The 13,359-nt window shown below is 41.4% G+C and overlaps 1 protein-coding gene across 1 annotated transcript in view; it reads right to left on the reverse strand.

Moving 5' to 3' along the window:
* The window catches only part of LOC101846362 (zinc finger ZZ-type and EF-hand domain-containing protein 1), a gene marked incomplete in the record, with an annotated part of 86,668 nt that overhangs the window by 49,231 nt on the left and 24,078 nt on the right, over window positions 1–13,359 (reverse strand). The window contains 15 exon segments of the mRNA XM_013084372.2: window positions 281–348; window positions 935–1,039; window positions 2,710–2,838; window positions 3,425–3,481; window positions 4,281–4,351; window positions 4,876–5,536; window positions 5,977–6,084; window positions 6,123–6,274; window positions 8,314–8,449; window positions 9,185–9,305; window positions 9,597–9,697; window positions 10,226–10,327; window positions 11,047–11,160; window positions 11,930–11,972; window positions 12,904–12,966. Coding sequence (XP_012939826.1) covers window positions 281–348; window positions 935–1,039; window positions 2,710–2,838; window positions 3,425–3,481; window positions 4,281–4,351; window positions 4,876–5,536; window positions 5,977–6,084; window positions 6,123–6,274; window positions 8,314–8,449; window positions 9,185–9,305; window positions 9,597–9,697; window positions 10,226–10,327; window positions 11,047–11,160; window positions 11,930–11,972; window positions 12,904–12,966 — 2,031 coding nt within the window.

Genomic DNA, 13,359 nt, shown 5'->3' on the forward strand with positions numbered 1-13,359 from the left:
AGAGAGAGAGAGAGTTTTAGCTTTAGTAAGTTTTATAGCACTTGCAAAACAAAAATGTCATACATAAGTGCTGAAGATCAGAGGTGTTACTAGGGAGTAACATACAAAGAAAAGAAGGAAGAGTGATGAGGACCATACATGTTTGATAGGAAAGAAAAGAAAACCATAACAGAGCATCAGTCAACCACTCACTGAAAAAGACACAGAGAGAGAGAGAAAGACAAGATCAGCAACACTTAACATCATCAAGTAAAGTATACCAGTCACTCATACCACTCACCGCCGCTCCGTCTCACAGCGCGGGTCAAACTCCACCAGCAGTTTCGAGGCCCCGGGACAGTGGAATGTCTGGGAAGATAGTCCGCACAAGGGCATTAGTGACCACACAGACATTAGTAACCACGTACAGAAGTATACAGGTGCACATTAATCTCTTCCGACTTCCATCCTTTTCCCAACACTTGACATAAACATAAGCTGACGTATATAACCATGTGTTTTGACAAAATATTGGCATACAGAGTAAGTCAACCAGAGGAAACCTAGACCACCCCTGAATAGCTCAGGGAAATATATGACATAGTAAGGTACCTTGCATAATGCTAATCTGTGAACAGACCTCATGGCTACGGCAATGATTATGATGGTGATGATAAATAAAAACAAAAGAAAGAGAGTAATGATGACGATGAGGGTGATAATAATGAAGATGATAATAATAGTGATGATGATAATAACTGAAAGATGTTAATGAAGATGATAATAACTCAATGATGATGGTGATGACAGTGATGATGATAATGGAAAAGTTCAAAAGATAATGATGTCAAGGGTCTGAAAAACAGCCAAGTGATCAGTAGCATTTCCTCATAACATGTGGATGCCTAGAGCAAGAGCCAGCAGAGACTCAAGAGAGACTGTGTGCATTGTTTACCTGGTTGATGTTTGAGTGGTTGTGGTAATCATGCGGTGACTCCACCTCCCAGGTCCTCAAGGTTGTCTCCTCCGTCTCAAGGTTGTCCCAGCACGTGGAACAGATCTGATGCAGCCACAAACGGGAAACAAACAAAAACAACAACAAGAATCAACACCACATAGTGATCATCAGTCAGGGAAAGGCAGAAGAAAATCAGGACCAAAAAAAAGTCATGTAGTCACAGCATGACAAGCGTTGTTAGGAAACTTTCTACGTACTTAAACTTTCAAAACTCACTTCCACTCATTTTGAATGTTTCTCTATGTGTTTCAGACAAACAGATTTTAATTTTCACCTCTACAACTCTTACAAACCTGGATTCATGGACAGCACTGAAGGTGTTTATATGGTTGTTGTTCCATCACTCTGGGAAAACTCACCATGTAAAGCTTCAACAGTATTTGGGAGGGGGGGTTGTCTTTGTTTTGAGCAAGGACAAGCTCATTGACCCTTTGACAGTCATTTACAGCTCCGAAAAAAACAAGACAGACAGACAGAAACCAAAGAGGGAGAGTAAAGTTGAACCTACCATGGGTGCCCTCCAACCACTCACTGACCGTGCACATTTAAGTTCAGGCAAGAACAAAGTCATCAAAACATACAACACACCTAGTGCTACTCAGCAGGATAACATGATTGATCTTTAAAAAATCCCCAAAATAACACATCATACCTTTATTGATAAACTATATTGGCTATCGATTAAAGCTAAAATTGATTACAAACTTGCTCTTTTGTGTCATGAGTGGATGAACAACAAAGTACCAAAATATCTTAATGACATTATAGAGCCATACATCCCATTGAGACATTTGAGAACTTCAGGTGAGAATCTCATGAGAGGGCCCACTGTAAAGTCAAAAAAGTTGGAAGAGCTTTTTTTCCAAAGACCCTAAAATTCGGAATTACCTTTCAAAAGAAATGTGCATTACATCAGAGAGAGAGAGAGAGAGAGAGTTTTGTTTGTGGTTATGTGTGTAGGTGAGGGAGTTGTGTGTCAGTTGTTGTTGTTAAATGGTCTCATAAAGTGTATTTTCTATCTTTTGATTTGTCAGTTGAGTGATAATTCTGCATTGTGCAACACTTACAGCCTTCTTGGGAATAGGCGCTATTTAAATTCGCATTATTATTATTTAAGCACAATCCAACCACGGAAAATGAGAGGCAGCGTGGTGGCATCAGGCTCTCGTCAAAATAATCAAAGTGAAGAAACTTGCATTTTTCCGCAGGTTTATGAATTTTTACCAAATTTTTGTTTTTTGGCTGAACACCTTTCATGCCCATTAAATAACTCATCTCTGTGTGGATTTTTCTGAAAAAAGTTGATTAAATTCACGAAAAATGTACATTTTCAGTTACCACGGACTCTAAATCTAAGGAAATAACTAATCTTTGGCGACCATGTTCTCACTAATTTTATCTCTGTAAACAGATGACACTCACCTCCTTTATTTGCAAATATCTTGACTTGTACTCAAGATAAAAGGATATTTTTTTCATACAAATAAAGACAAGTGAATAAGCTTTAAGATGATACCAATAACTCTACATGCCTCAAAATTGACGAGAGCCTGATTCCACCACGCTGCCTCACAAATGTGAAATCCACCAAGGAAGACAGCAAGGGGTTAATGTCAATTGTGAGGAAAAGAAAAGAGTCTATAGCATCTGGGAGGATAACAAATAGGACGATGTCAACTGATAAGACGACTAAAGGGTTATGGTCAACTCACATCACAGAAAAGCTCCGGGTTGTTCCTGGCCACCTCGGTAACTGCGGTGATCAGTGGTTTTAGGTCGTGCAGCAGACGCACCTTGCTTGACATATTTAGGTGGTCAACAACACTAGACAGTAATAGCATCTGAGTAGTCCAAAAATTGGGGGGGGGGGGGTTGAGTTTGAGTAAAGAGAAGCAGATCACATAATAACAATCACTTGGTGTTTGGAAAAAAAAGGCAAACAGACAGAAACAACGGTGGGAAAGAACAGAAGTAAGTCCTACGCAAGAGACACACCAATGTCATGGGATGCATCTTACACCTATCGACACCACAATTTAGACACAACACAACCATATTCAGGGAGTCATCACAAAAAAAACCCAGTGGTATACCTCAATAGCTCTGGCTACCCCAAAGCACATACAAATGAAAAAAAACAAAAACAAAAACCTAACCTACTTACAAAACACACTAAAAAGCAGTTACCAATTACCCACTGCTAACTCATTACAAAAAGTGATAAAAGGGGGAATTCTGAAATAAGAGCGTGAAGAAAAGACAAAGGGAAAGTTCCAGGAGGAAGGAAAAGAATGGAAGAGAGAGAGAGAGAGAGAGAGAGAGAGAGAGAGAGAGAGAGAGAGACATGAGCTGTACAGAAACTGATGATCAGCCACCCCATATCGGGCACATGGACAGAGTAAAAATCTCTTTAAAAACATCACTCACCATTTGCCGGACTAGGATGAAGAGGAAGGATGGTTCTTCTGCATCAGACTCAGCCTTCTGGAGGAGAGAAAAACGACATAGTAATGGAACTCGGGACTGAGAGAAATGCTTACAATCAAGCAGCGCAAGAAGAGATGTTTCAGAGAAGCAAAGGGAGACAATAACGGCCATTTTGTGCAAAGGAAAGAGTAAGACAGACAGACAAAAATAAAGGAGGAAAGAAAAAATTCTAAGAAAAAAAGGGGTACAAACACATAGCACATGACAGAGAAAAAGGGATATAATACATTGAATGAGAAGAGAGAATGAGATACAATCATTTAACATCAGGAGAGTGAGAGGAACAAAATCATGTAAAAGGCCTGGAAGGAAGGAGGGAACAAGCCAGAAAGGAGAAGAGAAGGCAGATTATAATGATAATAATAATGATAATAATAATGATATAGCAATAATGATAATAAATGCATTTATATAGCACATATCCATACTCCACAGCACGCTCTATGCATTTTATGACTATCGTTGCCCCAGCAGACCCTAAAACAATACTTAGAAACATTTTCAGCTTCCTGGAAAACATACAGTGCAAGCTGCGGATTACACACACCAAAACATTATCAATCTGACATAATCTTTTGCTGTCAAAAGCCGGGTGCCCATTCCCACCTGAGTGAAGTGAAGAAAATTTGAGTAAAGTGCCTTTCCCAAGGACACAACACCAGGTCTCTGACAGGATTCGAACCCATGACCTTATGGTTGAGAGTCTGACAGCCTTATCCACTTGACCACAGGCGCCACAATGTATTAATCTGCATATACATACTGATAATAATTAAATCAGAGATAGAATGCTTACCACTTCATTGAAAGACATAGATTTGAACTTCTCAAAGTACTGATTTGCTTTCCCTGCCACTTCACAAGAGTCTGGAATAGAGAAGAGTAAATCATTACATACAAAATACGTTACAGACAGACTGACACACATGTCCCACAAAACACCACATTCTGTTTAAAAATGACCCAGCAAAGGAATTACTGAGTTGGCAGAACATGAGGCTGCCAGTGCTGTCTGCCTGTCACATTTATTCTGCCTCAACACATACTGAAATGATAGTCATCATGAACCCCGTAGACATTGCAAATTTCTGATTCTGAATGTATGCGCATGGTTTCTACAGCCAAGGAGTTATATTTATCCTATGAAAATGTTTTCTCAAATATCTAACGGAAAAGAAATAAACTTTAGATAATTCACTAAAAAGTAAGCATTTTTACTTGTCAAGAATACATAAGAATACAGTGAAAGAGCTATTTATAAAACAGGTTGCTGAAAGAAGTATGGTAAGGTGTGTGGGTGCTATTTGAAAAACAAGTACACCGCATGAAGTATGGTCACGCACAAAGAGAAAATCCCAAATGTGCTCACAAGGCATGCAGAAGGTACTCACAAGTGACGATGATGTCGTTGACAAAGTTGTAAAACTTTTCCTCCTCCTGCGGCACCGTCGCCTCCAACTGTTGCCAGCACCAGGAGAAGAGGGCTGTCTGGAGCGAGGCCGTCAGCCGTACCAAGTAGGTCATCTGTGGGCCACTCTCCGACACAGGCTTGACCACCTCCGAGGTCTTTGCTCCCGTGGCAGTGCCCTCACCTTCCCCCACCCCCGCCCCGACAGCCTTCAAAGGAGCTGAACAGGGGGACTCTGGAGAACGTTCTGGAAGATCTTTGGACAGCTGTGTTTTGACGTCCGGTGAAGCAGGGAGGGGAGTTGAAGAAGGGGTACAGGCGTTTGTTGTAGGAGGGGCAGAGGTGGTTGTAGTGGGAGGGGGACAGGTGGACGAGGTGAGATCCGACATTGTTGCTGCTGTGCTGGTCGTTGCTGTTGCCGTGGTGACTGATGCAGGAACAGATGTTGTTGTTGCTGTGGTGGTTGTGGCAGGGGAGGCTGCCGGAATCTCCGATGTTGTCACAGTAGCTGTGGGAGTGCTGGGTGTAGTGGGTGTGGGCTGTCGTCGGTGAGTGTGGGAGGTCAGGTGAAGGCCCTCTTGCTCCTGGGTGGCTACCACCAGTAGAGATCGCATCATGTCGAGTGTGTTGGCAGCACATAGGTTCTGGGGATATACACACAGAGTCACACAGATAGACAGACAAAGACACAGAGTTACTCAGATAAACACAGAGTCATACAGTCAGAATTGCACATACAGACAGTCACATAAACAGACACACACAATACTAAAGAACACATAAAATCCAGTTTGTTGCTGGCAAAAAAGTTCTGGGAATACTCACTCACTGTCGCGCATGCTTTGTCTTCTCAGGTGCACATGCACAAGCACACACAAACACACTGGTAGACTGTCACACACACACACACACACACACACACACACACACACTGGTAGACTGTCACACACACACACACACACAAACACACACACACTGGTAGACTGTCACACAAACACATACATACACACACACACAAACACACTTGCACACACTGGTAGACTGTCACACACACAAACACACACAAACCCACACAAGCACTGACCGTGGCAGTCTTGCTTGGTAGGTCCAGCAGGCCCTTGGGGTCAACAGAGCTGAAAAACTGACACAGAGACTGGAACACTAGGGACATGCTGGGCTGGCTAGACTGGTCCTGGAAGGGGGGGGGGGGGGGGGGTAAAGATGGAAAACAGAAAAGTCAGTCTCCATAGATTTGGGAGTTTGAGTGTACTTGTGTGTATGTGAGAATGAGCAGGTAAAGGTGTGCGTGTGTATCTCAGTCTTCATCAACTTGAACAGCTCGTCACGTTTCTTTGTCTTCTCAGGGAAGAAAAGCGGAGCACCTGGCCAGACATAGAGAGACAACACCACGGCATGAGTATACTCTGACATGGTACTGCAAAAAAATTAGGTCAATAATACAGGTTACTTCATTCAGGAGGGGTCAAAGGTCAACATTACGAGTTACTTTACATAAAGAAAGTCAACATGTCAATTTGGACACTCTGGCATAGATTTCCAGATTACCAAGGGACAATTTTTTCACTCTCCTAATGCATGGGTCTCAACTCAGAATTCCAAAAAAGGAGGAACTTTCCAGGAGATTGCCACAGAAGACCATTTTCGCGAAACACCCATTATTATTATACTGTTGAACCCTAGAATGCTGAAATAAAAACCATCAATTTATCACAGCAAGGTTATTTCACACTAATTTGAGAGTTTGGAAGATAATTTCAAGTAAGAGTCACGTACCAAATATTTACAATCTTGATTACGTACAGAAAGTGGTGGCGCCTGGGGTCTTGTGCGACTTATTAATATTTTCCCTTCATCATATTCGCCTGTATACATAATCTATATAGAAATGAATCTTGTTTTGAGCCTGGAACCAGAATATCGACTGTCATGATTCATATCATATATATAGGCCTATATAATAAACATGAAAGACAAAAATAATGCTCGAACTCAAAGTACAGTAGAATAGCTCAAGTAGACCTATTCAGTGTGAGAGGTGTAAGAACTGTGGGAGGGCAAGATGCAGTGATACTGAAAATCTGCGAATCTTGAACAGAAAGCTAAAATATAGAGATCTAATTTACTGTCACCAATCCAATGAGACGCGAACACTCAGGCCCCTAAGTTCCATAACTCGTTTACAAGTTATGACCATTCCCGATTTCACACAAGGCTTGCACCAACGCAGAGAGCTGAAGTAGTAATCAAAATTCTATACATTAAACATTTATTTTCAGTTTCAGTTTGTCTGTTTTTGTCCTCAGGTGTTGCGTCCAGCCCTCCCCCTATCCCCGAGTGATTCTTTTTTAAAAATCAATAATCTCCCCCCATTCCTGAGTCCTGTACTTCGCAGCGCTCAGAATGCGCGCAGGTTCATTGACCGGACACAATGGCAGGCCCGACAAGACGCTTGTATAACTTTCTTTTCTTTTTTTTTTTTTTGTTGCCCCCACAAGTGACAGCACAGTGACGAATATTTATTTATTTTCATGGCGACACCCCGTTTGTAATGCCGAACCTGCATGTTACAATAAACGTTGTGTTATCAGACAATTACTGACACATTTCTGGGTGGTAACGAAAGCGAAAGTAGATCTTGATTTTCTAGTCGAGCATTGGTGACACAATTCCGCTTGCCGCCAAAGCCACTAGTTCGCGTGAAACGTACTCTCAGAGCCGAAATAATGTCACAATCGCGACCGGCAGAAATGAACTTAAAGACGTTATTGGATTTGGTTTTCAAATATTTGAAATCTTTTATGTATTTTCGCGGGTCTCGGCGATTTTTAAAAAATTCCCGGGGCCTGGCAGTCACCCTGTTCCCAACAACTCTCTTTCTGATTGGCCCCCTGTCACGGTAGCGGAGTTTAGTGGAGGAACTGGCGGTAGCGGAAATCCGCTAAATAGCGGACTATTGAGACCCATGCTAATGGCAGACTTCAACAAATGCTGAAAACAGTTTAGTTCAATGGACCAACAAAGCATCAGAGTTTATTGATTGCATTTGTTTTAAACCTTTTCAACTTAATTTAGATTACAAAGAAGGCAGGCTTTTTCCAATCTATTTATAAAGGTGCACCCCTACTAGTGGGATACAGCGTCAGAGAACAAAGAAATATTTAGTTTTAAAATCAGGTCTACTGAAAGTATAATGTCAACTGAGGACAGTATACAGAATAATATAACAATCAATAATCACAGATTATAGAACAATCCTCATATCCTTACATGGACCAATACTTAATACAACAGACAGTAAGAAAAGATTTTTTATTTTTCTCTTTTCAGTTATGTCCAGTAATGTTAATGTTTTAACTAACTGAAGAAATGACTATTTGAGTAAACCAACAGTTGTCCCTACCATCAATAATGATCTGCCGAATCATGTTGAGTTTGTCCACGTAAGTGATGCTACTTGCTGTTGCTGGTGTGACCTCAACCTCCGACTGGGTGTTGACAATCTCACACAGCTGTTGGAACAAAGCGTCCCGACTGGCCTGCAAGGGAGGGGGTGGGGGGAGAGACAAAGTACATTGCTCAGCATGACACATCATGGGACACACATACAAACAGGCACATAGCTTACATTGACACTCTAAGACACTAATAACTCACAAAACCTCACACATTCTTACAACTTTTAATGCAGGCATTTCTATACCAAATCTTTGAGACAATGAAATATTCTGCTAAAGTCCTGAAATATCCTGGGAAAAGTCCTGAAATGTCGCAGTCACACACCACTGAATAAGACAATGGCAATAAACACTGAGTGTCATTCTATATCAATGTCTTAATTAGTAGCTGTGTCAGTTTTATGTGAAAAGAAATAAATCAAAACACATTTTGCTCACTCACTCTCTGCATTTTTCTGTTTCTGTGAAATAAACTTTTCAGATTTTTTGGTTTTTGGATACAATGAAATATGAACTAAGGGAGAGAGGGAAAGACAGAGATAGACAGACACACAGAGAGAGAGAAACATACATAGCAACAGACGGATAGAGAGAGACAGAGGGGGGGGGGAGGGAGTAGAATGGGAAGAAGAGCAGGACAGAAAGGGAGGAGGGAAGACAGTGTGAAAGACACACAGAGAAACAGAAAATAAGAGAGAGAAAGAGCAAGAGAGTGACAGAGACAGACAGACAGACTAACAGAAAACTGAGACAGACAGAGAGAGAAAGAGAGAGAGAAAGATATATATATATATCGAAGAAAGAGAGAGAGAGTACCTCTGATGTGGCTTTGCTGGATGCCAGAACAGGAATGAGACCATGGATCAGCTGCAGCAGTAGCATTGATGATCTCTGCCACTGGTTGAACACCTTGGTGCTGAGACCCTCCTCTTTAAGCCTGTTAGAACAGAAAGGGGAGGAGAGGGGGTGATGGGGCAGTAAATTAAACTGTGCTAGTGTACCTACAAAGTGATTCATGTCAATGACATTTGTAGAGTTTGTTTTCAACATGACCAAACAGTGTCGCTGAAACAATCTATTTGTGTCTCTGATAAGCTCTGTATCATTATGAAAAAAAATCTATCCACCTTAATAAAATGATCTAACTGTGCCAGAATCAATTTATCTGCATCAATGACGACGTTTGTGTCATCAACATGATCTAACAGCATCGATTACAAGAGCTTACCTCTCCTCACAGGCCAGGTGTAGCTCCCACAGGGATGTGGCATCCAGATCTGACAGGTCAAGGAACTCAAACTGAGGCCGGAACATGCTCCGACGCCGCACCTGACCGGGAGATAAGAGAGACCAAAATTGAAAGAAATCTCTAAAGAACCCAAATATTTACATGTGCATCCTCTGATCTGTAGCAAGGTATGGTTATCCACATCTAGAGCCCTAAGCTTTAAATGTCTATAAAATTGATTGCTCAGTGTAAGACTTTGCCTAACGCTGTTTTTAAAAAGTGACGTATGACAGATTCTTACACTGAGCTTGTCTTCTTACTTCATTCATAGCCAGATCCGGTCATCCAGAGATACATGACACTAGGCTACCTTAGAATTACAAAGTTTTATCTGCTCAGTTCCTAGTTTGGAAAATTTTGACGCAAATTTTTTTTAGTTTCACGTCATTTCAAGCTTTCTTAAATGCAATTTTTTAAATATCTTGATGACTCCGAATAATCTTACAATTTTGATACAGCAGATTTGGTTTCTGACCTCATGGTTTTAGAAACTCAAAATGGCCAAAAATGTCAGATACAACTTTATAATTTTAAGGCAGTGACTAATGTCTACTTGAGTGTTGTCTCACCTGATCAGTGGCCAGGTCTGTGATGAAGGTCAGCACTGTCGCCATGATCTCCGGCAGATCACAGGTACTCTTCTTGGCAGGGTCAGGCATGGCCAGCGGCTTCTGCACAGTCCACAAAGCATAGAGGGAATAAAGGAGAGAACTTCCGTCAATATGACCAGGACACGACAGACTGACAGGAACATGTTAGTGACATGTAGTACGATGAATTTTGAGCAGAGAGAAGCACATCAAGGATAACAGCCATTTAGTTTCCGTTTGGTAAAAGTTTTACGACTCTCGCAACTACATAAATTATAAGAGTGTTTTTTAGTTTTAGTAGAGGTTTTACAGCGCTCACAACTGCATAAGGTCATATGAGCGCCAGAAGATTAGAGCTGTTACAAGAGAGTAACAAATATTAAAAATAAGAAGGGGGGATAAGGACGATAGATGTTTGATAGGAAAGAAGAAGCAAACCACACCAGAGCACCCGCCAATAACCCATTTATATGAGTGTGCAGCAATTTAGTGTTGGGAGAAAGCAAAAGAAACAGCAACGGGAAATTAAAAAAGTAAGACCTACCAGTGGTACCCTTCGGGCACCCATGATAGAATGGAAAGTGAAGTCTAATAAAGTTTAGGTAAAGTGAAGCAAATCAACCCAGTAATGGCCATTTAGTGCTGAGGAAAAGCAAGATAGACAGACAGAAACAACAGAATGAAAGAAAAGAAGTAGGGCCAAGCAGCGGGTGTCCTCCAACAACCCATTAGGAGAGGGGAAACAATATGTCTGAGAGTAGAGTACCCCCCCCCCCCTTTTCCCTTTATTGCCGACTCACCTCAAGTCTGTTGATCATGGCAGCCTGACGACTGATGCCAGAAAAGCGCACCGACACGATACCTAGCCGAGTGGCCGACTCATGCCGAGGCTCCAGAAACTTTACCAGGAGGTACTGTCAGGGGAGAGACACAAGGGGCATTAGGGTCAGAAGTCAACTAGATACACTGTCACAAGGGGGGGGTTGAGAATAGGGGTCAAATACATCAACCTCTCCACACAGGACACTGGAGATATATGTAAACTCGATGTACTGTGCTGTACTGTAGACCCTGGGGTCAGAGGTCAGCTAAATGCACTGTCATGAGGGGCATTGGGGATAGAGGTCAAATATAACAACCATCCTATATTGGGGATAGCAACCACACAAATGGATATACTATACCGTAGACCCTGATGTCAGAGGTCAATGACATGTACTGTTAGAGGTGTGAGTTAGGATCAGCGCTTAACAGACCACAGTGCAATTTTCTCTCAGTTAGTGTATATTTCTCTGTTATTAGCTTGACTGACTGATTTCATTATTGATGTACAGTGCCTAAAGCTCAACTGGGGAGTGGGCACTGCAGAAATCTACTCATTATTATTAAAGGTGACACAAGGATCTGAGGTCAACTAGTACTATCATACAGTCAAACCTGTTTTAACGGCCAACTGTATAAGACAATCGCCTGTACAAACAGCTACTTCCCATTCACTCTCCTGCATACTTTTTACATTTTAATGACACTAAGACGGTCACCTGCCTAAAACAGCCACTTTTTTCCTCAACAATAGGTCGCCGTCTTAGATAAATTTCCACTGTATATGTAGTGGTGGCATATAAACAGCAACCTAATATTGAAAAAACAAATGAGACTAGCTGCTGCTGACAGTTTACTCACCTGGCCAACAGCATCCCAGCTGACCGGCACATCAAGCATATCACTGCAGAGAAAAAGAAGAGAGGAGAAATCAACAGGAGTGAGTCTGTACGTTTAAGTGTGTGTGTGTGAGTGTGTGTGTGTGTGTCTATGTGTGTATGTATGTGATTGCATGTGTGTGTGTCTAAATGTTTTGTGTGTGTGTGAGCATATTATGTGAGAGAGTGAATGTGTGTGAATGTATAAGCATGTTGAGATTATAAAATGCGATTGTGAACATGTGTCATTGTTACTTGAGCAATTGTGGGTTGCAGGAGATAGGAGAGGGCAACAGCAGCGACCAAACAGCAAAAAAATCCCCCCCCCCCCCCCACAAATAAACAAATCAAAATCCAACCAACCACTGTAGTCCGTCAAGAGCCTTTTGACTGTCAGATTACCACTGTAGCTCTACAAGACGCAGCTGTTGTCACTAATACACTGCTCAATAAACAGTAAACGTGCTGTACGAGATTTAAAGGGTTCTACCGGCACTTAAGGTACTTTTGAGATATCTAAAAGACTGAATTTTAAATATAAAAAAAGATAAAAACCTTTTTCATGTGTATTTTTCTCTGAGCAGAATGGTCATTTCAAAATGAAATGCTGATCACCATGTAGTGCGTTGTAGATAGAACCCACAACAAAAGGGTAACTTGAAACATCCACAGCAAGTAGATAGACCTTTCTGAATCTCATACAACAAAAGACATAAAGGTATGAGAAAACTCACATAAAATAGTATCAGACCACAAGAAGATGAGAAGATATTTTTTAAAATCCAAAAACCCCGTATAGATACTGGGAAGGGAGGTGTAGGGGTAGGGGTGTACCCAAAATATTTTCCAAAGCACTTCACTGTAAAATCAAGGTCAGGGGTGAGAGAGGGAGAGCCTAAGATGAAAGGGAGGGGGGGGGGTTATTAGAGCAGACAGAATTATGAGAAGTGTACTCACCAGTCATTATCAAATCTGAAGTAGGCCACAGGGTTGTCCGGCATGCCTCCCAGACCAGCCTTCCTGTAGTACATAGACACACACACAAAACATGTTAGACTGACTATAATGACTTTAGCAGGGCTCAGCTATCACACTAAACATTCATAGAACAACTATGTTCCACCGGAAAAGCTTTTAAGAAGAGGAGAATCAGAAATTTCCAAAACCCAGAGTAAAAAAACACTCAGATAATCAAAGCCTTTCCTTTTCCCAAGCTTAAAAAGATCTTGCAGCTTGTCATTTTACCACGAAAGCAGCTCGTGCTTTAGCAATACATCAATATCTGAAGAACATTCTAGAAAAACTACTACCTAACAGCTTTCCCTAGCTAGTTACAGAAGTTACAAAGGTTTGCAGCTGCAGAAGGATACTATTTTGAACAATATATAAAAATTAATTAAATCTCTCCGCAAA

This window comes from Aplysia californica, unplaced genomic scaffold (assembly GCF_000002075.1).
Source record: "Aplysia californica isolate F4 #8 unplaced genomic scaffold, AplCal3.0 scaffold00287, whole genome shotgun sequence".
NCBI classification, from domain to species: domain Eukaryota; kingdom Metazoa; phylum Mollusca; class Gastropoda; order Aplysiida; family Aplysiidae; genus Aplysia; species Aplysia californica.